At 32.8% G+C, this 27,919-nt stretch overlaps 1 protein-coding gene across 1 annotated transcript; it reads right to left on the bottom strand.

Moving 5' to 3' along the window:
* Positions 1-1,800: 1,800 nt before the first annotated feature.
* On the bottom strand, positions 1,801-22,167 carry LOC105318880 (phospholipid-transporting ATPase ABCA3). Its single transcript, XM_066081897.1, has 21 exons — positions 21,966-22,167; positions 17,910-18,295; positions 17,648-17,680; positions 17,145-17,372; positions 16,281-16,522; positions 15,542-15,770; positions 14,789-14,962; positions 13,517-13,698; positions 13,257-13,385; positions 10,109-10,238; positions 9,097-9,251; positions 8,581-8,736; positions 7,800-8,010; positions 7,170-7,419; positions 6,490-6,620; positions 5,340-6,356; positions 4,999-5,205; positions 4,370-4,863; positions 3,780-3,967; positions 2,994-3,164; positions 1,801-2,775 (listed from the first exon to the last, which is right to left on the bottom strand). The coding sequence occupies exons 2-21, from the start codon at positions 18,193-18,195 to the stop codon at positions 2,238-2,240; spliced, it is 5,151 nt and encodes a 1,716-aa protein (XP_065937969.1). The 5' UTR covers positions 18,196-18,295; positions 21,966-22,167; the 3' UTR covers positions 1,801-2,237.
* Positions 22,168-27,919: the final 5,752 nt, after the last annotated feature.

The raw sequence follows: 27,919 nt of genomic DNA, 5'->3' as shown, positions 1-27,919 counted from the left end.
AGTCGTAAAAGGGGGCCTTTATAATTAGTAAACGTTAATAATTATTAAACAATACTTAAAAATACAAACATTTGAAAAATGAGAGAGAGGGAGAAAGTTAAAAACGGAAAAAGTAAACTAGATATCGTTTAAGGCAGTTGTCAGGATTTAAACTCAAAATATTTGTTTATTTGTTCTTTCATATAATTGTGATTATAATTTTACACCGAACTGGCAAACATCTCACCAAATTAACATCTCTTTGTTGCCAAAATTTATTCTTTACAAACCTATATTCAGGGAGAAGAATAAGCACAAGTATATTTGCAAGCAAATCAAGGCATAAAGGTATAAAAAAAATTATTGTCACTCTTTGTATTGACAGTTGCTGCTTTATACAGCGTCGCATTCAGAATGGGTTATATATGTAAAAGCCTCTTAACAACACTAAATACAATATAGGCCTCCGTTATTCAAACGGTAAGTTAATACAGCAGTCTGAGCAATAGACCAGTCAGCAACAAAGTAGACAAAAACGGAAGAAGAGCCCCTCCATGGAAAGGCAAACCTTGAACCAACTACAGGTCTAAACAAGAAAACCTACTTCGAAGAGGACGACCTATAAAAGGCTTTAGTTTCAACGGCATTTTCTGACTGTTTAGAACGGACAAGTAAGGTATTGACAATACTAAATAGGAAGACACTGCTTTATTATTGTCTTATGCGTCTTTCTGCTTGATATCAAGTCAAGTATCTCCTGTAAACTTGGCAGATAAGCATATTACTTACAAAATATTAGACTGAGATCAAGGCCTCGAATTATATAATATAGTCCTACTATCACTATCGCAACTTGTAGCTGGTGCATTTTTATATATAACAAAAAAAAAACCCTTAAAATTATGATTTGTGTAAAACGAAAACTATCCGAAATCACAAAAGGTTGTAACATAGAAAATGAGTATCAAGGTTTATAACGGTGTAAAATAAAACAAAACGTTATAACAAATGTGTATCAGAAAAGTCATTGGTTTTATCATGAATTCAAAAGGGCATGTTCACGATTTTGGACAAACTTTTTTTTTTCGATTTTAATGTTTACGATGCTTCCGTAAGGTATTCTTAATAGGCAACCAAATATTGAGTGTCATTTGTTGAGTTATAAGCGAGTTATAGCGCTTACAATTAACAAAGCTTTTGTATACGTTTTGTATGTTTAAGTAAAAAATCTAGTTTAAGTTGAATGTGTTAAATGCTAAGAAATGTTTATATACATTCAAAATGAATATGAAGATAGACAAACCAGCTTAAAAAGATTTTTTACTAGTGTATATTGGACCTATGTAAACGATAACAGGGCACAAGCCTTGTTTACATGACAAAGAATTGCAAACCCTGTATCTTGCTTATAACTTTACGACTGACCCTTACTTTTTTTAATCATTTGAAATGCATTTTTAAAGCATTGTAAATAATTAAAACAGAAAAAAAGAATTTGACCAAAATCGTGACCATGCCCCTTTTAATAAAGTTCTTCACTTAAAGCCTCCCCCCCCCCAAAAAAAAAAAATATAAAACACCACAAATCAAACAGAAACAATAAATGAAATGTTCGCATTTAGATAAAAAAAAGAGTTATATAGTAATAACTATTGTTTATTGAAGTAAAAAAAAAACTATAATATATTTTAGGTAAAGTACAATTACACAAATAAGACAAGTTGTTAAAACAAGTAAAAAACTTTTTTAAATTTTTAAGTAAAATTATTGATTTGCCAAAGTCTTAAATGTCTTGAATGAAAACAAATCAATTTGGAACTTACAAAGCTTTGCGTGAAAGAAAAAAAAACAATGTAAAAAATAAAAGTAGTTTTTTTTTTTATTCCATAGAATATATCACACAAATGTTAGATACATATTACTTTATCATTTTGATTAAACGCAAAGTAGGTTATTATTTAAAACACCGGTTAAAGGGCTTAACGGTACATAAGATTTACAAAATATATAAAATTACTGTTTTCTGACTTCTTTCGATACCAATATGTCACAAAACAAAAAGAAATCTATAAATTTCTGCAAATGAATACAAATACCGATAACACTGTATATTTTCAAAAAACAAATATAAGCTAGCATGTATATTTAAAACATTCTTGCAAACAAAAAAGGTCACACTGTTCTGATATTCAACGAACCACTGTTAACCAGAAATACCAGTGCAATATTCGTCTTTATCGATATCAAAACCGTTCGGTTCACACATTTGCCGCCCCTCCAACTTGCGTACTGGGTGCAAAGATCATCTGTACCGTATTGTTTACTCCAGTTGTTGGCGTAATGATACGCCCAGCAAAGCCAGGCTTTGAACGACAGCAGAAACAACATGAACACGAGCTTTTCTTCTCTATTGGAGGCACCTGTTTCCTAGTAAAGGACAGAAAAACTTGTTCTAGCGAAGTCTGGTGAACAGAATAGTCCTCCACTCCGAATTCTGATTTTTTTCTTTCCATTTCCCTAAATAATTTTGCGAGGGATAAATTTGGACTTGGAATCTGGAAATCTAGATATCCTTGTTGATCTTCAAAAACTTCTGTTCCTGGAAATTCACCAAACAAGAAGTTGCGTACAGGACCAGAATCCATTGCGTTTCCGTCATTGTCACGTACTAAACGTACACTTAATGTATATCCTTGGGCAAATTTATTTTTGAGATGCTGTGGACTTCCAAAGCAGACAAATTTTCCATTTACCATAATGACAATTTTTGTACAGAGAGCGTCACATTCTTCCATACTGTAAAAAAAATCGAAGATTACTCAAGATGTTAAACTCAAGGCTAAGTTTAATTTAAGTACAATGTATTTTTGATAATTCCAAAATTTAAAGATGAGCGTCAATTGATATATCTTAACCCTTTTTATAAGTTACATGTAATAAGATGTTCCTTTCTTCAAATAACACTGTAAAAGAAGTATAGCTTGTTGATTTTCACGTCGCAATAAATGACCCACCTATGAGAAGTTAAGACTAGTGTTCTTCCACTTGCTCTGATTTTTGACAATACATTCCAGATCTGTCTTCGAGCAGCAGGATCCACGCCTGTTGTCGGTTCATCCAGCATCAGAAATGGAGGATCTCCAACTAGTGCAATCGCAGTGCTCAATTTCCTTTTGTTCCCACCACTTTTGAAAAACAATGTACATGTATCGCAAATGACCATTAAAAGAAATAACAAAAGGTTTGATGTTAGTAGTTACTATATACAGTATAACTCGGTTATAGTTAAGTCCAAGGGACTTTTGGAATTACTTTGTTATATCCGTATAACAATTTCGTTATAAAATCTACAGCAAATTCTCTATATACACGTTTTCTTTCACCAGACTATAATGTTTGCTAATTGACGCTTAAGATAAAAATACATTACATTTAAAAATCGGATTGTGAAATGAAAAAATTATATGAAAATATACTGATTCAAACTATTTTGTAAAATGGTAGTACAAACTTTTTAAACTGTAAAGAAATCGTTATAAAGGTGTTCAAATTTGTTATTATTCACCTCTAGGGGACTAAAAATAAGTTTGGTATATCTGTAAATTCGTTATATCCGAATCCGTTGTAAAGATTTTGCAAAGAATTTTTGAAGAATTTTATCGGGAACTCTAAAAAAAAAATTCCCTATATCCGAGAATTCGCTGTAACCATGTTCGTACCAAACGAGTAATACTGTATATGAACAAGGATAGATATACATGTGAACGTAACATAGTCAATAGTATAATTTGAAATCCCACCTGTAAGTTCCACAGAGTTTGTTAGCATACTCCTTTAGAGTAACTGCGTCAAGTAGATCATTCACCACCCGACGTATTTCTTTCTCCTTCACCCCTCGTAGTCGGGCGTACAAAGTTAAGGTCTCTCTTCCAGTCATATTATCGACTAGTGCGTCAAACTGAGGACAGTATCCAAGACACCGATGAACCTTTAACGTGTAAAATACATAAGAACATATATCTAACCTGTATTAACAATTAGCACAAAAATTGTTTATATTGGGGAAAAAGTTGTTTTGATTGCGCTTTTGAATGATTTTTAAATTTAAAGCAAACACAGAAAGTCACACGAATCTCTCTTAACACGACCAACAATGTATATACAATACATTTAACAAATACACATCAGCTAACAACTGCGTTATTAAATGTTTAAACATCGAAGGACAGTTCAGTACATAAATAGCATATTTACATTATTAAGTCAGACTTAAAATATCTATTTATCTATCATAAAATCAAATAATATTCAATTTTTATTTGATAAACTGAAATCTGATAATAATTGGTGTTATCCCCAATTTAACAACCTAGTAAGTTATTCAGTGTACCTGTCTTAATTGGCTTTTGACACTGGACCCATTGACGTAAGCTTTCCCTGTTGAAACCATGACGTCACCAGTAAGCATTTTAAATGTTGTCGTTTTGCCAGCACCATTTTGTCCTAACAAGCCGAAACACTCTTGTCTGGATATTCCAACGCTTATATCTTTGACAGCCTCAAACTTATTTAAGGTTCCATACGTTTTCCTCAAGTTTTTAATTATTAATTTATCAGTATTCATAAGGTCTCCAATTTGAGTGGAATTCACTCGGTTCGCCTCTTCTATGACGTCAGAGTCTTGAACCATGACGTTGTCAGTGTCGTTAATACTCCCTTTACTACAAAGAGCTCGATAAACAAAACGTTGCAATCCCCCACTATCTATTATAATAACTAGAAACATGTATACGACAAACTGCACGGCCATCATACACAGGTATTTGCCAATTCCTGGGTATTGCCACTCCAAGTAATTGCTGTCTGGACACAATACACTAGTTTCTTAAGAAAATATAATAGAAAACAAACAAATCAGTAAAAAAATTAAAAAAATCAAATTTTGAATACATGATACAAGTAAGTAAATAGAACAACCATCGACAAAATTTAAAAAAGAGCCTGTTAATATAAGATTACCTCCAGCATAAATCATTGCCACTAAATCCTGTTTGTTCGGCTGCTCACAATTTATTCTGTAAGTGTACCGAACATAAATGTTGATAAAAGCCTTTCCGAGGCAGTAATGAGGGAAGAAGAGCGTAAAAACTTTATCCATATCCTCGGCAGCACTTTTCGTTTCTTTAAGGGGGTACAGCAAAGTGACGGTTAAGAGCGTAAAAAGACCTACAAACAAGAGAGTTAAAAAGATATTTGAATATTAAATAAGTATATTTTTTTTCTTCTTAACTTTTAATTTTCACTACATTTTATACCAACTGACAAAAGTGTTTATTCTTGTCCACTTAAACCCTTCTTACCTGCAACTGTATTAATAATAATAATAGCCACTGTTCCACCGGCAGGCGATCGGAAAATGAAATGCATTAGATACATGGACGATATAGATGCTAAGCCAAACATCAAGAAACACAAAAAGACAAGTCCGAGTCTGTCTTCCTCGACGTAAGCTGGAATATCAAAGGCGGCAAAACAAATCAGAATAATGAAAATCGGAACTAAGTAGTGCAGCATGTCCCAAGTTAGATTCGCCATCCAAAACACCCGGGAACTGACTCCACTCACTTTCTGCAAGTGCTTCGCTCCAGACGACTTTTCTCGAATATGAAACACGCTAAATGAAGCCACTAGACACGACAATCCGAATAATAAACACTGAGCAAGACTAAGACCTTTAAACATCACAAGGCCTGTGCTCCTTGAGGAATATCTTAGATTTTCGGGCTTGGGAAGCGGTTCGTTTATAGTCTGAATGTTTTTTGAACCTCCGCAATAAAATTTCAGAAGGAAGTTCATTGTATTTGCCATACTTATTCCAGCAGAATGAATAGTCTCGCCATTAAAGTAGCTAATGATGTCACTGCCATCAACTCCAAATCCAATGACGTAGCGAGACCTAAATGTTCTTTGTCCTAATTCTTCTATCTTATCGAGCCAGAATTTATTCAGTTCAAACGTTTTCGGCCATTTTGGATTGTATTCAATCACATCGAGTCCTCTTTTTCCATACCATTGAGAGAATGCCTGTGTCAAATTTTCTGCATCGTTTCTTGGGTTTGGTCCAGGTGTGATCGTTGTTACACTGTTTGGATATGGTTTCAGATTTAAAGCCAGGGGAGGATCTGTATGGTATGCTAAATTTGAGATGGCCTGGTCGGCAAGAAGACCAAATATTGTTAATAAGACTGGAACAATAAGCTGAATTATGACAGTAATTCGACTTCTCCACGTATGTACAGCTTTCTTTACAAGAAGCCCATAAAATTGTTGCGTCGCAACCATTATTCCTGTATTTTTTCCAAATCCTTCGTTAAAATCTGGAAAACAAGATTTTACAAATTGAAGAAGGCAACGTTGTCAGTTGAAATAATAATATTACAATCTGATTGATAAATGGCATGCTAAACTGCTAAACTATTTCCTGAAAAATAACCTATTAGTAATTCATACCAATGTCTACATTTGCATCTGCCATGTGTGGTGTAAATGTCGAACGATCGTCAATTTCCAGTCTGACCTGATGAACGTCTCTTGCGTCCTTACCATTCTCAACATTGACCTTGGCCCTATCTTCTCCGACTCTGATAAAGAAATCGGTTTTAAGGAATCCGATCTTGTTTAACTTTTTAAGTCATACATTTAATAAAGAAAATATGGAAACCAGTGGAGAACCTTAAAGAAAGTTTAAATGTGCATTACAACTATGTTTTATGCAAATCAAAACTAGTTTTAACCAGTGCCAAAGATTTGGGATTTTTAATATAAGGCATTAACGACCCATCATTATCCTGGAATATTCCACATCACATGAAGTTGAGAAGTGCCTTGGTATTAGCATTAGCTTTCATAATATCGGCTGACGATACTTAAACAAGTTTTTAACACATGTGAATACTTTTCTGGTAAAAAAAAAACTTTTATTCAATCCTTCACAAATGTTAGTCAAGAATGTTCTTTTGTGGAAATGTTATTTACAAAACGTGTATTGACGCGTTAGAATGACAACTCAACAACGCATATCAAATAAAAATTGTGCAAGAAATGTCCAAGTTCAATTACGTACATCATAGAGCAAGTATCAATCTTATTTAAACTTACGCTCAAATCAGATTGTAACAAATAAAGCTTACTTGAGAAACACTTCTTCCATCGTTGTTGCTGATAATCCAAAACTTCCCACACCTAATTTTGGGCCGTTTTGCTCCAACTCTGCAAACAACCCTTCAAACTTCGCAGATTCGTCAGTTGGAAGAAGAACTGAGAGTTCAGCACCAACCTCTAGTTCTACGTCAGCTGATTGGATGTGCGTTTTTATGACTTCCATTAAACTTACAACATCGCAGTTGGGTAGCTTCACAATAACCAAGTGATAACCAGCACCTTAAAAAAGTAAGGCAGAACAAGATACCTCCATTAATTTTCGTTGTTTCTTATACAACGTATCTATATGACCTTACCTTTCAAGCACTCCAAATTTTCAGAAAGTAAATAAGTAGATAAGGAAATTGTGAATTTAGTGTTAAAAGTAACAATATAACAAGTGGAATCATTTAATTTCGTGGGGGGGGGGGCAATTTTCGAGGATCGTGGGTTTTTTTTCTTATTCGTGGGGATGTTTTTGCGTTGATACGTCGGTTATTAGTTCAGTAGGAAAAATAAATCTTTTATAATTAATTTCGTAGATGATGTAAATATCACTGAAGACTCATTCTTGTGCGTGGCCTATTTAGCGTAAGTAAAAGATAAATAAGTTATTGTACCGTAGAGCTTTTTTAGAAACAGAGATGATCCACAACACTTGACTACACCATCAGCCATTATAGCTATACGATCACCAAGTACATCCGCTTCATCCATGAAATGGGTAGATAATACTATAGTTCTGTCCTCCTTGTACTTTTGAAGAATGTCCCACATCTGGCGCCTGGCCCCAGGATCCATGCCAGAGGTTGGTTCGTCAAGAATGATAACCTTTGTGTGTATATTTAGCAGCACTAAGATATTGTTTTTAGTGAGAAATACTGATTTAAAAAACAAAAAATACCAATATTAACCCCGATCCAGTATACATAAACCCGCTTGAAACTTCTTTTTGATTTAAGTATCGTTTCAATATGATAATTCAAATTCTTGCAAACAAGACAGAAAGACTATAGAATTTTTAAGTTACTTCACACATCACACACATCATTTCCAAATTATTTTGTTTTCTTCTAAATTAAATAATTTTTCATTGTATTTTGAATTGATTTTTTTAAACATTAATAGTTTTTATACATTGTACTAGAATATAACGTTTTAAACAAGCACAATAAGTTATTGATGTTGTGATTCTATTGTAATACTATAAAAGTATTCATTATTGCTGCTTCCATATTGAGACTTTTTTCATGTTAAATTATTTCATCATGAAATATACCCATTGAAAAATTCAGATTTTCTGCTAAAAATTTTATCATTAGGATTCTAATGTTGCTAAAATCAAGATTTGGTTTAATTATTGCAGTAATTTTTTCAGGAAAGCTCTATTGCGAGATGTACCTTTGATCCGCCTATGAGTGCTATTGCCACAGACAATTTTCTCTTCTGTCCACCTGACAAAGTGCCTGCTAAATCGTTTTGCTTGCCCACTAGGCTAAACGCTTTCAGGGTCTCTGTTATTTCATGGTCGACTGTGCTTCTGTTGCATCCTTTCAGCTGTTGGTAGTTTGAAATATTTGTCAATTAAGTCATGCATATATGATTGCAATCGAAATCATCATAGTGTACTTGATTATTTAGCAAAAATTCAGTTGCAATTAGGAAACATGCATTCAAATTCTGTCGATATGTTAAACAGGCCGTGTCGTAATCAAATTAATAATCAGATCTACCTTACATGTTTAGGTATGGTTCATATAGCTATGAACTATTATTAAGTAAAGAACATTTCGATTTATATTTATATATTGGATATTTTCTACATCTGAAACAGTTAAGATTGCTTTTTCTTTTCAAGCTAATTAATTTAGTCCAAAATGGCAACACACATCAACGTTGACTTAAATCCCTTCGTACCTTGTAGTAAAATTCCAATTGTTCTTTTACAGTCAAGTTGTCAAATAGAGTGTTGTGCTGTGGACACATGCCCAGACTACCTCTAACACTGCTGATGTCAGTTTCTATGTTGTATCCATTCACTCTTGCAGATCCCGAGGTTGCTGGTATGAATCCTATAAGAAACTTTGAAATTCTAAAGTCTCTACAAAGTTCTCAAGTCATGGTACCTCATAAGAGGATTTGTTGATACAAAAGCTTTCTTTAGTTTTCTTTGATTGTAAAGTGTCATTCTACATATTGTTAAGGTATCATTCATGTAGTTTTCAAACACTAAGAAATTATCTTTATCATAATTTCTTTTCGTTGCACAAATTTAAAAAAATGTTTTTACTACGAAAAAGACATTTAAGAGTTTTAAAGACGTAAATAATACAATATCAATATATTGCTCAACATATCAAGAAGTACTAATTAGACGTTTCAATTGTTTTTGATAAAACACTACTTATTTTTTACAAAGCTTCCGTTTATAATGTTTCATATAAATCTATGAATAAAGTTTAGGTTTGGCGCTCCTCCTAAACGATTCCTTGTTAGAGGCCCCAATGGTAAGAACAGTGCCAACAAATAATGGAAATTAAACTACGATTTCCAGAACAGAAAGCATACAGACAAACTCTTGGCAATAGAAATAGAGAACAAACATATAATACTGCCTGTTTTCAGCAGTGTAGAAATCAAACTTTGGCTTTAGTTTTAATTTTAATTTTGCACATTGATAATCTGATAATCAAACTATACATTTTTTTCTATACTGAGAAAGCTAAAACAAAGTCAATATTTATTGATGTAAAACACTATCTAAATGTTTTTAAATATGATATAAAGATATCAATTTTATCAATTAAAAAAAATCAAATTCAAGAAGCCGAAAAAAATTATAACGTAGGGAAAATTTTGAGGGGTCAATATGAGTATATCAGAAAAATAAATTTTGATATTTTTGGTCTGAATTTTGTTGATAACATACCGGTTAACATGGACATGGTTGTAGTTTTTCCGGCGCCATTGTGTCCGAGAAGGGCGGTAATTTGGCCTTGATAGATATTGAGCGAAGTTCCTTCTACGGCAACTACCTCTTTCATGCCTGATTTGTATACCTATCAATAAAAATGGGTAAAATATGATTGCACAAAAAGAAATTAACCTTTTAATGACATTTTTTTCTTGTAAGGAAAAAATAAGATAAACAAATGAAATAGTTTCTGTGTTCAAAGTTTCTTGTTATTTCCTCCCTGAAAAATAAATTTGTTTTAATCATTATTTCTAATTTCGTTAATTGAACATGTTTATCATGACCTTGTGTGCACAGTGAAATCCTTCTGCTGGGCGGAAATGTGTATTACAAATAAGAAAATCAAACCAAGCTATAGAAAAATTAAGAAGCTAAGCGATACAGCTACAAATTACTATAAACAACTTATAATGAAAGAACAGATACATGTATCAAGTTACAATAAGGTGTTAGTTTTTATCATTTCTTTGACTAATTTATTCTTCCGTCGAATTCGATATGTTTATAACTCATGAATACATGTAATTTATTTAAACGTAAAATTTGTACATAGTGCTTTTTTTTACTCCTTTTTTAAAATACTAAATTGCCAAAATGATTCATATTCTATTTCATACATGGGTACATTTTAAACATAGGATATTATGCAGCTTAAAAGATGCGAAAATATTACAATGGTAACACTGACGTACAAAAACTTGTCAGAAATCGAAAGCACCTGCGTTTCTTCTTTTTTTTTCATTTTCATGAGCATAATGTATTTCAAGCAACATTAAGAAAAACACCCCCTAAAACAAAAACAAAAAAATCCGAAAAACAAAACAAAACAAACTATGGACGACGCTTCAACTATAGCGTGCTAGCACCAAAATAAATGTATTAAGGGTTAGAGCAAAGCCATATTTTTAGGGAAAAAACATTATGGTTGGAAACATGAGTTGCAAGAATTAAACGATTTGTATTTGCAATGAATGTAAAAAGCAATCTACATGTAACTAATGCGTTTGTCTTTAATAACAATACAAATGAACAACTTGTGGTCGATACTTAATTATATGGAAATATAACATCCAGAAAATTAGCAATGAACGCTTGAGAAATACATGTTTGCATTTTGTTAATTTTTGTTGATGAGTAAAGGATATTTCTTTAAAAAAAAATTTGTTAAAAAGGTTAAGTTAAAATTTTTAATTACCCACTAAGTGTGTGGTTCCTTTGGTTAAAACACATTGAATTATAATATTTGCCAAATTAAAATTACAGCATTATAAAATCAGTAGATCTAAACTCTTTATAAATAAACAACATATTTAATAATATAACAATATAATTCAAACTACAAGGTATTACTATTTCAATGTCTACATAGTATCCCACATCTTTTAAATTGCTATCATGGTTTCAGTAAACTGTCTCAAACATCCCCAATCAAAAGGTGGCATTTTTGAACCCGCTTAAGGAAGGAGTCTTCTCGTTATCAAACATACTTCTTATAATAAGAAATTCATGAAATTTTGACAGAGTCAAACGGATCATATTACAAAATGATTCTATCATTTTTATTAAATTTGACCTTTTTGTTTTCGCATAAGAGCAGGTCAAGGTCACTACCTTTTTCCTCAACGTAAAGGATGATGAAAACAAGTGTAGCTCTTTGTAGTTCTGTAAACATTTATTTAAGATATGAAGATTCTATTCTTCAATGAAATGATAGAATATTAGAATGTCTATCAGCTTATACTACTAAATTGGAATAACTATTTATACTAAAACTGATATTGTTTAGCCCGCATTTCCTCTAATTTTCTTAAATTTTGAGGGAATTTTTATTATTTTTTCATGCTTCCAATAATAAAATAATTATGATTTTTATGTATGATAAAGACTTTATAAAAAGATATAAATTGACAGAAAAGCTAATATATTGACCATTTAATAAGAGAGAAAAATTGATTTTAATGATTTTTTCACAAAAATCAGTGTATAGAAGGGCACTTTAAAAAGCCTATAAAAATGTAGTTTGATAGACAAATCATATTTTAAACACATATTCTGAAACCCAAGAATCATATCATTAGTTTACATTAGTGAAAAAATCCAACATTAATGTTATTGTTTTTAAAATGCTAAACCAGACTCATTAATCTGCAGCAATTTTGAATTGCGCAATATGTGATATTTTCCTACGCCAATATTACGCCAAAAATATAGTCCTTGTTAGATTCTAAACTTTGATTACTTTTTCTATGCCAAGTTGTTCGATAATAAAAAAAGAAAGAAAAATACTCTATTATAATTTCCTTTCATCTTGATTTAATAAACAATTAATCAATTTTACGTTTGACAAGTCGAAAACCATAAAAGACTCCTTCCTTAAGATGAGTTTTGGAAAAATTCATGTAAACCAAATGATAGACTATTGTCTAGAGAGTATATAACCACTTTTGTTTTTTATGTGTTTCACCTGATAGGTGAGATATTTACCTCTAAAAATTAATATCCCATCGGAAAATGATAATTCCCATAGGAGAATTGATTCTCCTACAGGAAATATTGACAATCTTATAGGATTTTTTAAAAAGTCCTAAAGGATTCACATTTCCTATCGAAAAATGGTATTTCCTATAGGAATTTGATTCACACATGTAGTGTTCCTATAGGATATTAAGTTTTCCTATCGGATTTGAAATTCCTATAAGAAGTTCTTGTATTCCGGTGGAAATTTCAAATTACCTACAGGTATATTGTTTTCCTATAGAAATTTATTTTTGAAAGGTAATTTTTTCACCTGACAGACGAAAAAACAATGATAACAAATGTGGTTGTTAACGCTTTAAGCAATGGTCTGTCATATGGCATATTTGAATTTTTCGATATATGCAGCTTAAGCGAGTGCACAAATGCCAACTTGGCACTGGCATAATTATCCGGCACAGTGTTGTATACACCTGAAAGCAGACGCTACATGCGTATTTGGAATAAACAATGGGGAAGAAATAACATGCAGACCCTGAAAGTAGTCCTGGTGTTTGGTTTGGTCTGATCAATACTGTACAACTTCGATCATTATGAGATTAAGAGTAAGTTAATGTTTACAGTGTACCTTGCGAAGATTGTTCATGCTGATGCCAACACTGAGTCTCTGTGGGTCACTCTCAAAGAACTTGGGATCATGATTAACTTCTACGCTCGACGTTTCCTGAATCTGTTTTCCTCCACACCAGTATGTTTTCTAAACATATTAAAAATTTGAAAAAAAACGACGCTTATTAAAAATAATATTTAATCTATCTGCCTTTATAGGGAAACACTAAACCTATTAAAACCTGTTTGCAACACCAAAATAGTATTTTGTATACAAACCGTGAAAGGAAAATAAAATGGTTGAGGAACACCATATTCTCCGGGCCTGACACCGTCAATGTACCACGTGAGCAGGAAGTAGATGGCGCTATCAATCCAAAGCATCAAGATGGCGTCACCAAACGTGAAGGTTCCGTCAACGGTTGGAGGTTTGGTAAAAGTGTTCCACTGAACACCTTTTCCTATAATTTATAGAATCAATGTTTAAAGAATACTTATTTTTCTGCTTTGCAAATGTGTTGTGACATCCGGCCGATATGAAGATTCTAATCTGATTGGATTGCCGTTGTTAAGATTCTATTCCAATTTTTGTAATGATAAGCTTAAAACTGATGCATAATTTATACTGCTAAACTATTAGAATTAGCGGCAGTTCAGTTTTTGTTGACATCTTTAATATTGGTACAATAAACTAAAAAAAAGTTATTTCATTCAAAAAAATATACCAAATTTTAGAATGTAAACTTATTAGGCACATCTATATATCATGATTCATTGCTGTAATGAAGTTATCTCATTGTAATAAAAGAAAACTCTGCTAATCAATGAAAATTGGTCACAATGATTAAGTTATATATACTTCTTCACTTCATCAACTTCTGTAGTTTATCAAACTTTTGCTAATCAAGTTGATCAAAATTACCCAAAAAATACATGCATAAAATAGATACAATTTGCTGACAAAGCAAACTTGAGAAAAAAATCCATCTAGATCCCATAAGCCTTTTTGAAATGAATGATTGTAATAAATGTCTTCTAAGCATATTTTTTTTTTATTTATAAAAAATGCAAAATGCAAATGAGATCATGACTGATGTAAGTCAAAATTAATTCAACTGAATTAAATGCTCGGGTGGAATACATTATAATGATTAAGATTACTATTTAACTAAAAAAAAAGGTAAAATTTTTAGCAACCAATTAAGGAAAATTATATAAACCTTTTTGTCACAATAAAAAACCTTAAAGTTTATTCCAGTTCATTTGTCTTTATGGGAACATGTATGTGTATGAAATGTGTATGTTTTTGTTGTTAAAAAAAACCAATAATTGAAATTTGTGCTCTAGATTTCTCTTAAAGTTTATACTTTTGTGGGTTTCAAATATTCTTAGGGATTATTTTCCCAATAATACACAATCTTGTACCAAATACAGTAATGAAACAGTTCTGTTTCGCTTTTTCCTGTACTAGATCGAAAAAAAACAGGGAAGGAACCGATTATATATATATATGTGTGTGTGTGTGCGTGTGTGCGTGTGCAATGGACGTACCTATTGCTTCATATTCAGCGATTGACGTAAATCCAGTAGCCATTGCCAAGTTGTTCAACAAGCATAGAGCCATTCTCTGTGATCTCGTCATGTCAGCATACTTCGAGTCCAACCCGAAATGAGGAATCAGAGTGACGAAATAAAAGAACGCGCAAAAATACGATGCTGTGTTGGCTAAAAAGAAAGATTACTTGTTAAACGGTGTTTTTTACAGTTATGTAAAAATCTTGTAAAAATGTTTATGATATAAAAAAAGAATAACAGAATTTGTCGAAAAGAATTTTTTATATTTACATTTCCCTGTGTCTTTGCCTGTGATAACACTACGTATAGATTTTGTACTATATAACCAATAATACAAATGACGCCAAATTGAGGCGTCAGCGGGGTTTGCTTATCTATATTTAAATATTTAATCATACGATGGCTTAAAATTATATAAATATAAGTAATAAGGAATCATTCTTTGAATATTATGAAATGATAATTTCGGTCGGGGCGGGATCAAATCTATCATAAAGCCTTCGGGCTTTATTGGATTTGATAACGCCCCAACCAAAATTATCACCTCATAATACTCAAAGAATGATTCCTTATTCCTTATATAGAACAATGTTAGAAATGTTGGATTAATATCATATATAGAAGCATATCCATACAAAATCAGTGTATATATCAGTATATATATATATATATATAGGATCCTGAAATCTTGAAAAGGGCTTCAAATTGACAATGCCTTCTTTTTATTACCTTTGTTGAAGAAACTGCTAAAAAGAAAGCAGAAAGCCACAACTGACACGCCATATGACAGGTAAAAGAAGAAAATCAAGGAGGAATCCGAGAAGTCAAAAATTTTGGCAGTTCCTGATTGAATGATGATGACAGTGATTGCGAACGTGACAGTTAAGTAGATAAATCCTTTGAAAAACCAGGAGAACCAGTAAACAAAGGAACTAAGTCCCATCATCCTTAGCGTTTCCTGTTTAGAAATAAATTGTAAGTAGATATATTATAAATGGGTTTAGATATTTTTCTCGATATAGTATTTCTTTAATATTTGCATTAAAACTTGATCTTCCCCCAAAATTCAGGGTGGATTACCTGGCTATTTGTGGAGTTATAATTATATTCAAGTTGCAATTGAACGCAAGCTTATAAATAAAATAATTGGTATATATTTTCAATTGAAACTATATAAACAAAAAGGAAAAATGTTATATAACTTAAAAATATAATTTAGAAATAACGCAGTGGCAATCTTAACATATTGCAGAGATATAATTCTTTTTTTTAAATGGAAAATAGGTCGCGTGTGACCTTAACAGGGGTGTCACTTAAAGTAAAGCTAAATCTTGTAGAAATAAGAATACTATATGTATTGAAAACAAAAGGTCGAAACTTGGTGTAGAGAATGCGTAATTAAAGTGAATCGTTCGATAAAAAGAAAACATACATGTACCGAGAAATGTTTCTGTTTAAAACCGCTTACTTTTAATTTCTTCTCGCGGTCATACACAATTTCTTTGGTCAGCTGCAGTGTGGGTAAGATTAGTCCAAGCACCAGGGTGACAGCAACAAAGTATCTGATAAAGTTGCCCATATAGTAGGTATAATAAGCAGGATATGGCATCTTCATGATCATTATGTCCTTTAAGTCAGCGGATGGATTAAAGTATTTGATAATTGCTGAATCAATGCCATACATGAGCCCCAAAAATCCGCCATTATAATCTGGAAAAGTTGGTCTCTTGTTTGTAAAACGCTACATAGAATAAAATTTATAAAATATGGGGGTTTTTTATTTCTAAAATAGAAACATAGCATATATCCCAAAGAGAGAGAGAGAGAGAGAGAGAGAGAGAGAGAGAGAGAGAGAGAGAGAGAGAGAGGGGGGGGGGAGAGAGAGGGTTTTATAACTTCCTATTGAACAATTATTTAAGGAATACCTACGCTATACGATATAACATAACTTGGGGCAGTTTACGAAGCGGTTTATAAAAAAGTTTAAACTGTTCCAAGTTATGTTATACTCGTATAATATAGGTTGAACTGTTTAGTACTGAAATCAGAAAATAGGGCCCACTTATTAGTTAAAAAATGTTAATGTGTACAAAATTAAAACATAACGTCAAGCGGATTTTAATACGTTTCGCACACGCGTCGTATTGTGACGTAGGCAAGTTATGTTATACGATATATATAAATTTGTTTAGGCAATCAAATGAGGCTATACAATCAGAATTAAATTGCATCACGTTATCTTAACATAAAAAAACCTAGGTTGATCGATCATTAGAAAAACAAATTCTATTTAGCTTTTTTCTTCAAAAATGCATGTAAACGGTTGACATACTTTGCTTCCAGCTTGGACCCGGGTTTAGATCCTTGTTGGGATACTTGGATTCCGTGTCCATTTCTTGGTCTATTCTAACCTTGTATGTTACATCATCGGGTAGGGCTGACTCATAAGTATTCGACGGGTCAAAGACTACTGCTGTTCTGCCATAATACCATTGGTACTCGTTGTCACTTTCGTCCGGTTGGTTCAGATAACTAAGAAGGTCCACTTCCGTTGCAAATCCTTCATTTAAAATATTCAGAAATTCTGATATCTGCTACATATTATTGATGATGATGATGATGATGATTACTGAAACTTTTGAGAAACTTTTTGACTGGAAAATATTACAATTAAGTTACATTATGCATATTTTACAAGTTTAAATAAAGATATACTACGCGAAATAGAGATTAATGGAGGATTGCTGTTTGTTGTTCATTTGCTTTTTTGTTGGTTTGTTTAATTAAATGGGTTTTTGGTGAATATCAATAAATGTAAAGATTACATCTACTTACCTTTCATTGAAGTTGAATACAAAGTATATTTGTCTGAAGAAAACAAAAAACCACTAAAGACGTTATTTATCTATAATGTTTAGCGTCTACATCCGTAACGTATAATTTAAAAATCTATTTATGCAGTACTAGTATGTTGTAAATTCAAACTTGCTTCGTCAAATTACTCCTCAATACACATAAACATTAGAAACAACAAGACAAATCTTTTATCATTATGGATAGAGGTAGTTTTTAACAACAACAAAAACACCAAAAAAACCTTTCAAGATGGAAAAGGTCTGGTTCATAATTCCACTTATCACAGTTGTGTTGGGAGCATACAGAATTTCTTGATTAGAACTGTAATAGTCTATACGCTCTTTTTCATAGGTTGTCGCTTCTTGAAGCTTTGGCTCCAAATTAGCAAGATTTCTTATTATGACCAGCACTATTGGAAAGACCAAAGGTAGCAAAATCTCAAAGACCGTCACACAGATCTTCCGTCTCTGGAGAAGAATATTCTTCCAGGTGAGCAACAAAAACTGTGCAGGTAGTCCGGCAACCATTTTTGTTGGGCTTGTTTTGTTGTTCTATTGTTGTTTTGGTATGTTCATAGATATTATGTAGAGATAAGAAATCCCGCTGCTACGGCATTATTTCTCCATGCTGAAAAAAAGAACTGAAATGGTCAATATGTCTGTCCTATTCAGTTCACTAGGTCAGTGCACTTCACGTGATTGCAACTGCTGTCTAGAAATAGTTACAGGGACGCTGACTCAGCGAGAAAAGAATTTGAAATTGTAGACCTTGTGTTGATTACTGCAGCCAGAAATAGGCATTCTTTAAAGTATAATTTGATAAATAAAACAAATAGCATCAATTCATGGAAAACAAAACATTGTTTTCAATATTTGTCACATGCGACGGTTCAGTGAAAAAAAGTGATAACCCACACTCACGAAACGATGCACCCACAGGGCCAAGCCCGTTTTAACATTAATTTCAATGAAACCATAAATAAAGAAAGGGGTCGAACTCTGACCCAGATAAAAAAACTAACAGCTCGCTTCAAAAGCCTAATAAATCAATTAATTTTTAAAACACTCGTAATATGCATGTATTTTTCATACAAGTAATGTCTGAGATACACTCATGCCGAATTTCAAGTTGATGGGTCAAAAAATAGCGGAGATATACGTCATTATTCTCTCGAAGTCGCCAGTTTATTTTTACTCGGACATTTACCGGTCCATGGCTCACGATTGGATTTTGCCTTTGACAACAGCAGTATTGCAACAAGTCGAGAAACATTCGCACTAATCTTTTAAAATCTTACATCAAACGCAAGCTACTTACATACAAAAACTCCGATAAAATTCCTTAAATACTCTCCAAACTGAACTTTTATTCTGCAACCACATTGACTTCTGACAGGGCCAGCCATTTTGACGTCTTCGAAAAAGACTGATTCTGATTGGACCATCAGGAATATTGACCAATAAAACTGAGTTTAACATTAGCTATCACAATGGCCGGTCTGGTCAGAAGTTGATGTGGTTGCAGAAAAAAAGTTCAGTTTGGAGAGTATTTAAGGAATTTTATCGGAATTTAAGATGTTTGATGTTTGATGTTTGATGTGAGATTTTAAAAGATTAGTGCGAATGTTTCACGACTTGTTGCAACTCTGCTGTTGTCATAGGCAAAATCCAATCGTGAGCCCTGGACCGGTATATGTCCGAGTAAAAATAAACTGGCGACTTCGAGAGAATAATGACGTATATCTCCGCTATTTTAAGACCCATCAACTTTAAATTCGGCATGAGTGTATCTCAGACATCAATTTTATGAAAAAAACATGCATAATGCGAGTGTTTTAAAAATTAATTGATTTATTAGGCTTTTGAAGCGAGCTGGTAGTTTTATATCTGGGTCAGAGTTCGACCCCTTCCTTTATTCATGGTTACATTGAAATTAATGTTAAAACGGGCTTGGCCCCTGTGGATGCACCCACAATTTTCCCGCAAAACTATTCCATTGGTTTACACGCTGCGGATATCGTGCTACAAGAGAAATAACTCTTATAAACTTGATAGCAACATATAAAGCATTTGAAGTCTTAAAATTCTTATATCTTTCTTTGATTATTTTTTCCTCTTTTTTTCTGCTACTAAATGGAAATAAGTTTTCATAGCTTTTCGTGTACTGATGTTTGTATATTGTTCTTTGTAAAAAATTTCATGCTTCAATCTCCTAAGGTAGGAAATAAAGAATGAATGAATGAACGAATACTCTGAAGTTGATCTATAAGCTTTAATTAGGAAATAAGGAATCATTCTTTAAGTATTATGATCTTATAATTTTGGTCGAGGCCTGGTTAATCCAATAAAACCATAAGGGCTTTATGATAGATTTGATCACCCTCCAACCGAAATTATCACCTCATATTAAATATTCATAGGCGTCGGAACCGGGAGGGGGGGCTAGGGGGAGGCTTACCCCCCCCCCCCCCCACACACACTTTTTTTGCAAAGTTAGACCTAACCATTAGGCACAAAGCATCAGAGAGGGTTCAGCCCCCCCACTTTTTTGTCGCATCAAACAGAATTGTTCTTAAATTTACCTCGAAAAGATTGAAATATTGAGAAGTTGGAGTCATAGGTATACTACCCCCCCCCCCTTCCCGGGATTAGGAATTTCATGATTTGGAGAAAAAAAATTTGGTAGGTAAGAATCTTTGTAGGTAATCCCCCCCTCCCCCCTTCCCCACGGATTGGGATTTTCATGATTTTGGGAATTTTTTTTTTTTTTGCTTGTTAAAATTTCTGAGGATTAGTCTAATTAGACTACCCCCCCCCCCCCCCCCCCAACTTTCAATTTGCTTCCGACGCCAGTGATATTCAAAGAACGACATCTCAATTAGTCCCCTACCGGTTTCACCGGAGGGACTATAGCTTTCCCCTGCGTCCGTCAGGTCCGTCTGTCTGTCCGTCCGTCTGTCTGTCCCACTTCAGTTTTCCATGCTTTTATATGCGTTTGAGGAATAACATGAAATTTGCTGAACAGCTTCAAAATGTCAAACTACAGATCAACTTTACATTTTTGTAGCGTCTGGTTGACATATTTTCGAGAAAATTATTTTTTTATATTTATTGTTTCTAACAAACAAATAAGTTCTATAAAATAGTTTCAAGCATTGTGTTGTTAATTTAATCGACAGGGTTTTTTTGTATAATTACAATCGGGTTCGTTATTGGGTTGGTCTGTTGATTCGGGGTACAGAAGACGGTAAGAATGATATTCTGCATAAAAGTGCATTGTTTTCACAAATTTCTACAAACCGGTAGGGGACGTGTATTGCTTATGCAATACTCTCAGAATGCTTGTTATTTTTATTTATATAATTTTATAGCAATTTTACTTTTAAGTATCAAAAATATTGACATATATTCGTGATTTTCATTTGCAAACCCCGCGTGCGCCCTAACAATACTTTATTGGAATTTACTATTATACTATAAAAACAAAATCAACTGGTAGAGTGCTCACAGACAAATGCACTAAAAACTGCAGGGCGTGATCTTACCTTCCATAAAAACCCTTCAGGCTTTATAGTTGGATATCGCGCGACCTAATTTATCGCCGCATTATTTTCAAATGAGTCTTTATATTTATTTATTGAATAAAATTAGGGGGAAAAAAGCTCCATTATTTTGAGAATGAGAATTAATCAAAATCTGTTTGATATACATGTAGGGTTAATTTTGTTTTCTTTTGTTCGTTTTTTCCAAAGAATGTACATGTACATACCTTCGCTATGGTGCTCTGGCGAATTTAGGCATATAAACGAAAAGTACGTAATTATTTGCATACGTTGATAAATGGTAAAAAAATGGAAATCCACATACCAACTTGAAGGTACCCTGGGGGTCCTATAGCGGTGGATGATAAATCGTTTCCCTGATAACTCAATACCTTCTGTGATAAATTTGACCACAAGTATACAAATGTACTCGGACATTGTCATTCATGCGCGTGTGTCTTATTTAACTTTAAAACGTCGAGAAACACAGAGGGATTGGGGGTGTCGGCGATGTTTTCCAAAGCAAGACAATATACAACAAAGCACGTCGGCATTACATTCGTGGTTTACACACAGCCACACACACACACACACACACACACACCTGATTGGCACTGTGTGTCACTACACAAATAGAGGATGTATCATTAGGATATGTATTTAAATATATATAAATACACCGAGCATGTCATCAACAGTAAAAGACTACAAGTGTTGGTATGTTTACATATCATGTACATCGAAAGCAGATAGTACCTTTAAATGGCGGCCGTATGTATGAAGCAAGACGTCTCCGCTGTGGGGATTGGTCAGATCGATGAATGAACACACAATGAATATTATCGGTTAACAGAAAATGCAATAGATATACTGCCACCAATCCCTTAATATTAATCTTTTTTTATTTGTTGTTGTTTTCTTAAAGATCCTCATGTGTACACTCTTGTTTAAAGATCCTCATGTGTACACGCTTCGTTTATCTTGAGTTATACATAAACTATGGTATAGCTGCCTCGCAGCACAGAACTTCATATGCACGGTTCGCCACAGATTATCAAACAGCGATGCGCGGATCTCAATGCTTTATGTGTTATTCCGCTCCCAGATAACGATCTCCGCTCTCACAAAGGCCAAAAATTATATAATAGAGTTCACTACATGTAACAGAGGGTACAGAATGATGTAAACAAAGATGAGATCAGCATATGATGAGGTTTATACATAATATACCGACTATTTTGTTTAAAAGTTCCTTAATGATAAAAAAAGAAAATGTTACTGTTCAGTTTCTACACATTTTATTTTATTTTATAGTTATTGTACTCAATGGAAACTTAATGTCAATGTTAATAAAACAAAAATAATGGTTTTCTCCAAAGGTCCAACATCGAAAAAGCTTTTTTATTATAAAGGAGAAGTTATTGAAAATGTTAAAGAATTCAAATACCTGGGTATCGTTCTGTCAAGAACTGGTTCATTTATTAAAGCAAAAAAGCATTTGTGTGAACAAGCTCAAAAGGCTATGTATGGTGTTATAAGAAAAATTAGAAATTTTAATTTACCAGTAAATTGCCAATTTGATTTGTTTGATAAGGTTGTTTTACCAGTTTTATTGTACGGCTGCGAAATTTGGGGCTTTGAAAATCTAGATATTATTGAACGTGTACATCTGAAATTTTTGAAAACAGTACTTAATTTAAGAAGCACAACACCGAATTTTATGATATATGGAGAAACAGGGCGCTACCCGTTGTATATTAATGTTTATACCAGAATAATTACATATTGGGGGAAAATGCTAATAAGCCCCGAGAACAAAATTGTATATACAGTGTACAGATATTTATTTTCACAACATTTTAATAGCGATTGTAAAAGCCCATGGATTGATTGTATTCAAAGAATTTTGAACATGTGCGGGCTACAATATGTCTGGCAGAACCATAATTTTGTCAATATAGAATGGTTATCTGCTACTGTAAACCAAAGATTAAAAGACCAATTTATGCAAATATGGTCAAATGATATAAATTGTTCTTCCAGAGGTCAAGTGTATAAAATTTTAAAACCATATTTTGGCTTTGAGAAGTATCTTGATATTTTACCTGTAAAACTAAGAAAAAAATTCATTAAATTTCGTACATCAAACCATCGTTTTCCTGTAGAGACAGGCAGATGGTATAACATTCCTTTGAATGAGAGGTTATGTCTTTTGTGTAATAAAGGTCTCATTGGTGATGAATTTCATTATATTTTAGAATGTTCGGCACTAGAAGAAATAAGGAAAAAATACATAAACACAAAATATTGTAAAAGACCAAATTTTTTTAAGTTTTCTGAACTCATGACTAATTGCAATTGTAAATCGCTAAGAAAATTATGTGTATTTATTTCAAAAATTTTTGATGCTGTCTGCTCCTCTTAGTTGTTTTCCTATTATGATCCTTTATACTAAAATCTAACATAAGTAGTGATTCTATAGTCTGTTCTTTTTTATTTATATTTTTTCCTGTATGAAAATGTACCTGTTTGTCTGTACCTCTGACGATTTGTATTTGTATGTATTATATATATGTTCCTCTTGTACCAAATTATTTGGTTTGAGCGAATAAACTGAACTTGAACTTGAATAAAAGCTACCAATATTCTTACCGTTTTCATTTTTATCAATTAATTAATTGCAGACTTATTTTACTGCTAAGAAGCCGCTTTTCATGTGTGAACACAATCATCATCAAATTAATTAAATACTAGATTTTGACCTGTGCGTGCACGGGTTGACATAGCATATGATATCGGACATTTACGAAATAAATACATCGACACACCGTATATTGTTGACATTTGCATAACCAAGGTAAAAGCCAACAATAATGCTATTAATTTCACAACACTCTGCTGAGTTGGAATAATGTAACTGTGTCTGGGGAAAGGCCTTCACCAGAGTTAAAATGCCCCCCCCCCCCCCCCCATATACCCGTAATGTAGCAGACCATGGCAGAATCGCTCCAAACGATTTTGGAGAAATAACAGTCAATTTGTTCATAACAAACCATTTTGAAGCCGTAAATACCATTCTTCGAAAAGTTTAATTGTATAATTGCAGAAATTGATATTTCTTCAACAACGTTTTTTACACACCATGTTGACATTCGAAACTCTCTAAAGTCAATGCTCTGAGTTAGAGTTATCTCCCGTATTTTCTTTGATGAACAGAAATGAAAATCTACTCGTATTTGTTTTATCGTCTTTGAGTTTATCCATGCAAATGTAAGTTGCAAGAACTTGTGTTCGAACCCTTTGTATATTATATATACAATAAAATATGTTCAAACCAAACCATGCAAATGTGATAATGTGGAAACATAAAATAAAGAGCCTCCCGTGATTTAGCGTGAATGTAATGCGCATGCGCAAGATTGTAAAATCCAAAAAATTCAGATGATTTCCGGTTGGTTTTTTAAAGGAATTTTCGTTGATTATAAATTAGCAAAACTTGATTGAGAAAAAATAAAAACAAATTAGTAATCTTCAAGTACCAATGATGTTTAGAATATATAAAACAAAAGACAGTACTCTTCCGATTTATTGGTATTAAAGCCCAAAAATTCGAGTCTTTTATTTTAATATAGTAGCATAGATTAGCGTGATTTGCAATGCAATAGCAAAAACTAATACGAATGTTTATTTATAAAGTTTTTATTAATGCATAAGAAAAGTTTTTATAAGTATTTCATTTCTGGTAACGATTAATCCAGGGTAAGTTTACTCTTGTTGGACATGTCGCGAGAAAATAGGAAATACAATCACTGTTTCAGTGAGATAATCAAATCATGGCAATAAATTTTATTTCAAGCGATATAAGTGAATTTAAATATATACTTTATATTATTAAAACTAAACATAGAATGCCGCATCCCGCTAACGAATTTCCAGTTTTCGTAATGGCGCCGGTTCTGACGTTTTTCTGGCAAGTAAACTAACAAATTCGTAATAAAGAAAGGCCAGGAAAATGTCAGATATCTCGGACTTGCATTCTTCCTTTAAATTAAGAATCAAATCAGAACGATACGTTGAAGAACTTCCAAACGACCGATATATTATGCACCCTTTGTAATCAACAAGCCATTGAAAATGTACTACACTTGAAGTTGTCTGTCTATTGTATAACCGGTGTCACAAAGACACCCCTGCGAATGTGTTCGGAATGTTTTCTTTATCGTTGCTAAGTATGTAATAAATCCAGAGGTGCTCGAATGAAAGTTCACGAGACTTCACCGAGATTTGTTCAGTTCCTGTGAAATTTCGAGCGGAAGTATAAGTGTTCGGATAATATTCTCAAAATACGTAAGTACTTGTCGTTTTTATATCATATCCTACATGGATTCATGTCAAAACGTGAAAACCTTTTAAGATGTATGTCTTATTTCACCATCTAGCGCTTATTTACATTAAACGATAACATTCAGAACAGAGTTATCGTTCGTGTTCAGCCACGTGTAGAGTGGTTGACAATATAAACATTGGGTTGCTTAAAAAATCATAGCCATGTTTGATGCTTATAGTGTGCAATACCATGTTTTTAGAAAAATAATGGGTGTCTGTTTTGCATAAAAACTTAGCATATCGAGCCATTTTCAAGGGGCATTCTGCATAAAATAGTATAGTCTGTTTCACTATTGATGCTACTACTAGATCAGGCGCGGATCGAAAATTAATCCTCAGGGGGGATCTCTACAAGCATGTTAATTGTTGCAACATCAGACAAAAACTATTTTTTGTATTGTCGCATTTATTTGTAGAACACATTTTATCCAACATAATGAAGATAAAGTTTAAAATGAATAAACCTCTAGATTTTATATTTGCTTACAAGTACATGTACCTAGATTCTATAGACTATAAACACGAGGCATGATTTTTATGCGAAACTGAAAGGGTCAAATAAAATCAGGTGGTCTAAAATTTAAATGACAATAACATTCGCAGGGGTGAAAGAGATCCTCGGCGAACTGCTGCGATCACTAGAACTATTGGACAGCTTGAACAAATTTTTACAGCTATATTGAACTTATATAAACATAAACAGGACACGAGCCTTGTTTACATGACAAAGAAGTGTGAGCACTGTATTTTGCTTATAATTCTATAACTGACTCTTAAATTTTATTTGATCATTAGAAATGCATCCCTAAACTGGATACACAATAGAAAGACAAAATAGCTATTTACGATTTTAATTATTTTATTTTTAATATTATAATATTTCACACCAATGCTCATTAAACTAAAAGTTAACGAACCATTTTTCGGCCTTCGTATCCTCGTCGCAAAGAGATCTTCGGCGAACTGCTGCAATTTCTAGAACTTTTGGAAAGCTTGAAAAATCTTTTACTGGTATATTGAACCTATGTAAACATAAACAGGGCACGAGCCTTGTTTAAATGTGAGTGCTGTATTTTGCTTACAATTCTATAACTGACTCTCAAATTTTATTTGATCATTAGAAATGCATTCCTAAACCGGATACAATATAGGAAGGCAAAATAGCTATTTACGATTTTAATTATGATATATTTTATACCAATGCTCATTAATCTAGATTGTAACGAACCATTTTCCGGCCTTTGTATCCTTGACTAAAAACAAATTTCCTGACTGTTGGAAATCTGCTCAAGTATGAAAACCTGTTTTACAGATAAATGACCCGGCAATTTTTGTTTAGTAATTAAAGTCCTAATATTCTTTTATGTCGAATAAACGAAAGTATGGGAGAAATGTTTTTAAAGTGAATTTATGACTATTTTGTTTTAATTTGGATTCCAACCAGAGCATTCCACATGCAATTCTTCACCTTAGCGGGAAGAGTTTACATGCATTGATAAACCATGTTGCAGATCTAGGATTAATCCGCTAATTGAAAAGCGTAACAGTTAGATTCGTGACGTATTACATAGGGCATAAAAAATGGAAATAAAAACTATTTAAAAATATTAAAAGTCGAGTATTTTCTTTTAAACTTCCTTAATTCCTTAATACTTCTGTCTTCACATATAAGGAAATGGTTCTTCCATTGAATAAAGGAATAAGTAAGTTAATACATCCTTGACATACGTACTACAATCGTATTTTATTTTAACCTTTAAAAATAATCATTGATTATGAGGGGAAAAAATATAACAATCATTCTTTTGAAAACTATAGCCCTTACCTGCTTTTTAGCCATTAAATGCAAAATGAAAAATCCTCTTCCGGGATTGAGATTTATTGAACCTCGTAAAATCAGAGTCATTGAAACAAATTTGTTTTATTAGTCAGCCAGTGCGCCGCCCACTTAATTTTTTTAGGATAGGTACATGAATGTGTTTACAAGTGCGCACCTAAAGTAAATCTTTAGTAATTCGTCGAATTTTGGACACTTCAAACTATCAAGTCAGACTCCACCGTCACAAACTTTCCTCAAATCAATACTCAGTCTCAATTCTCAGTTTTTACCTCATATTCATGCACTTTTCTTTAAAGGATTTAAGTTGAGGACTGAGTGAGTGATTTTAAAATCTTGGTAACGATGGGGCCTGGCTAGTTTTGAATTGAGTACTAAAACAATTTATTATCGCTACCCCTCTTAAACCTAAAAACAGAATTTAAACAAACAAGCAAAACTTTGAAGGTGTTTATGGCACAATTTGTAGATATTAGTCTGCACTTTC

The sequence above is a fragment of the Magallana gigas genome, chromosome 4 (genome assembly GCF_963853765.1).
Source record: "Magallana gigas chromosome 4, xbMagGiga1.1, whole genome shotgun sequence".
In the NCBI taxonomy this organism is placed as follows: domain Eukaryota; kingdom Metazoa; phylum Mollusca; class Bivalvia; order Ostreida; family Ostreidae; genus Magallana; species Magallana gigas.
This window is presented reverse-complemented; position numbering and strand designations above follow the sequence as displayed.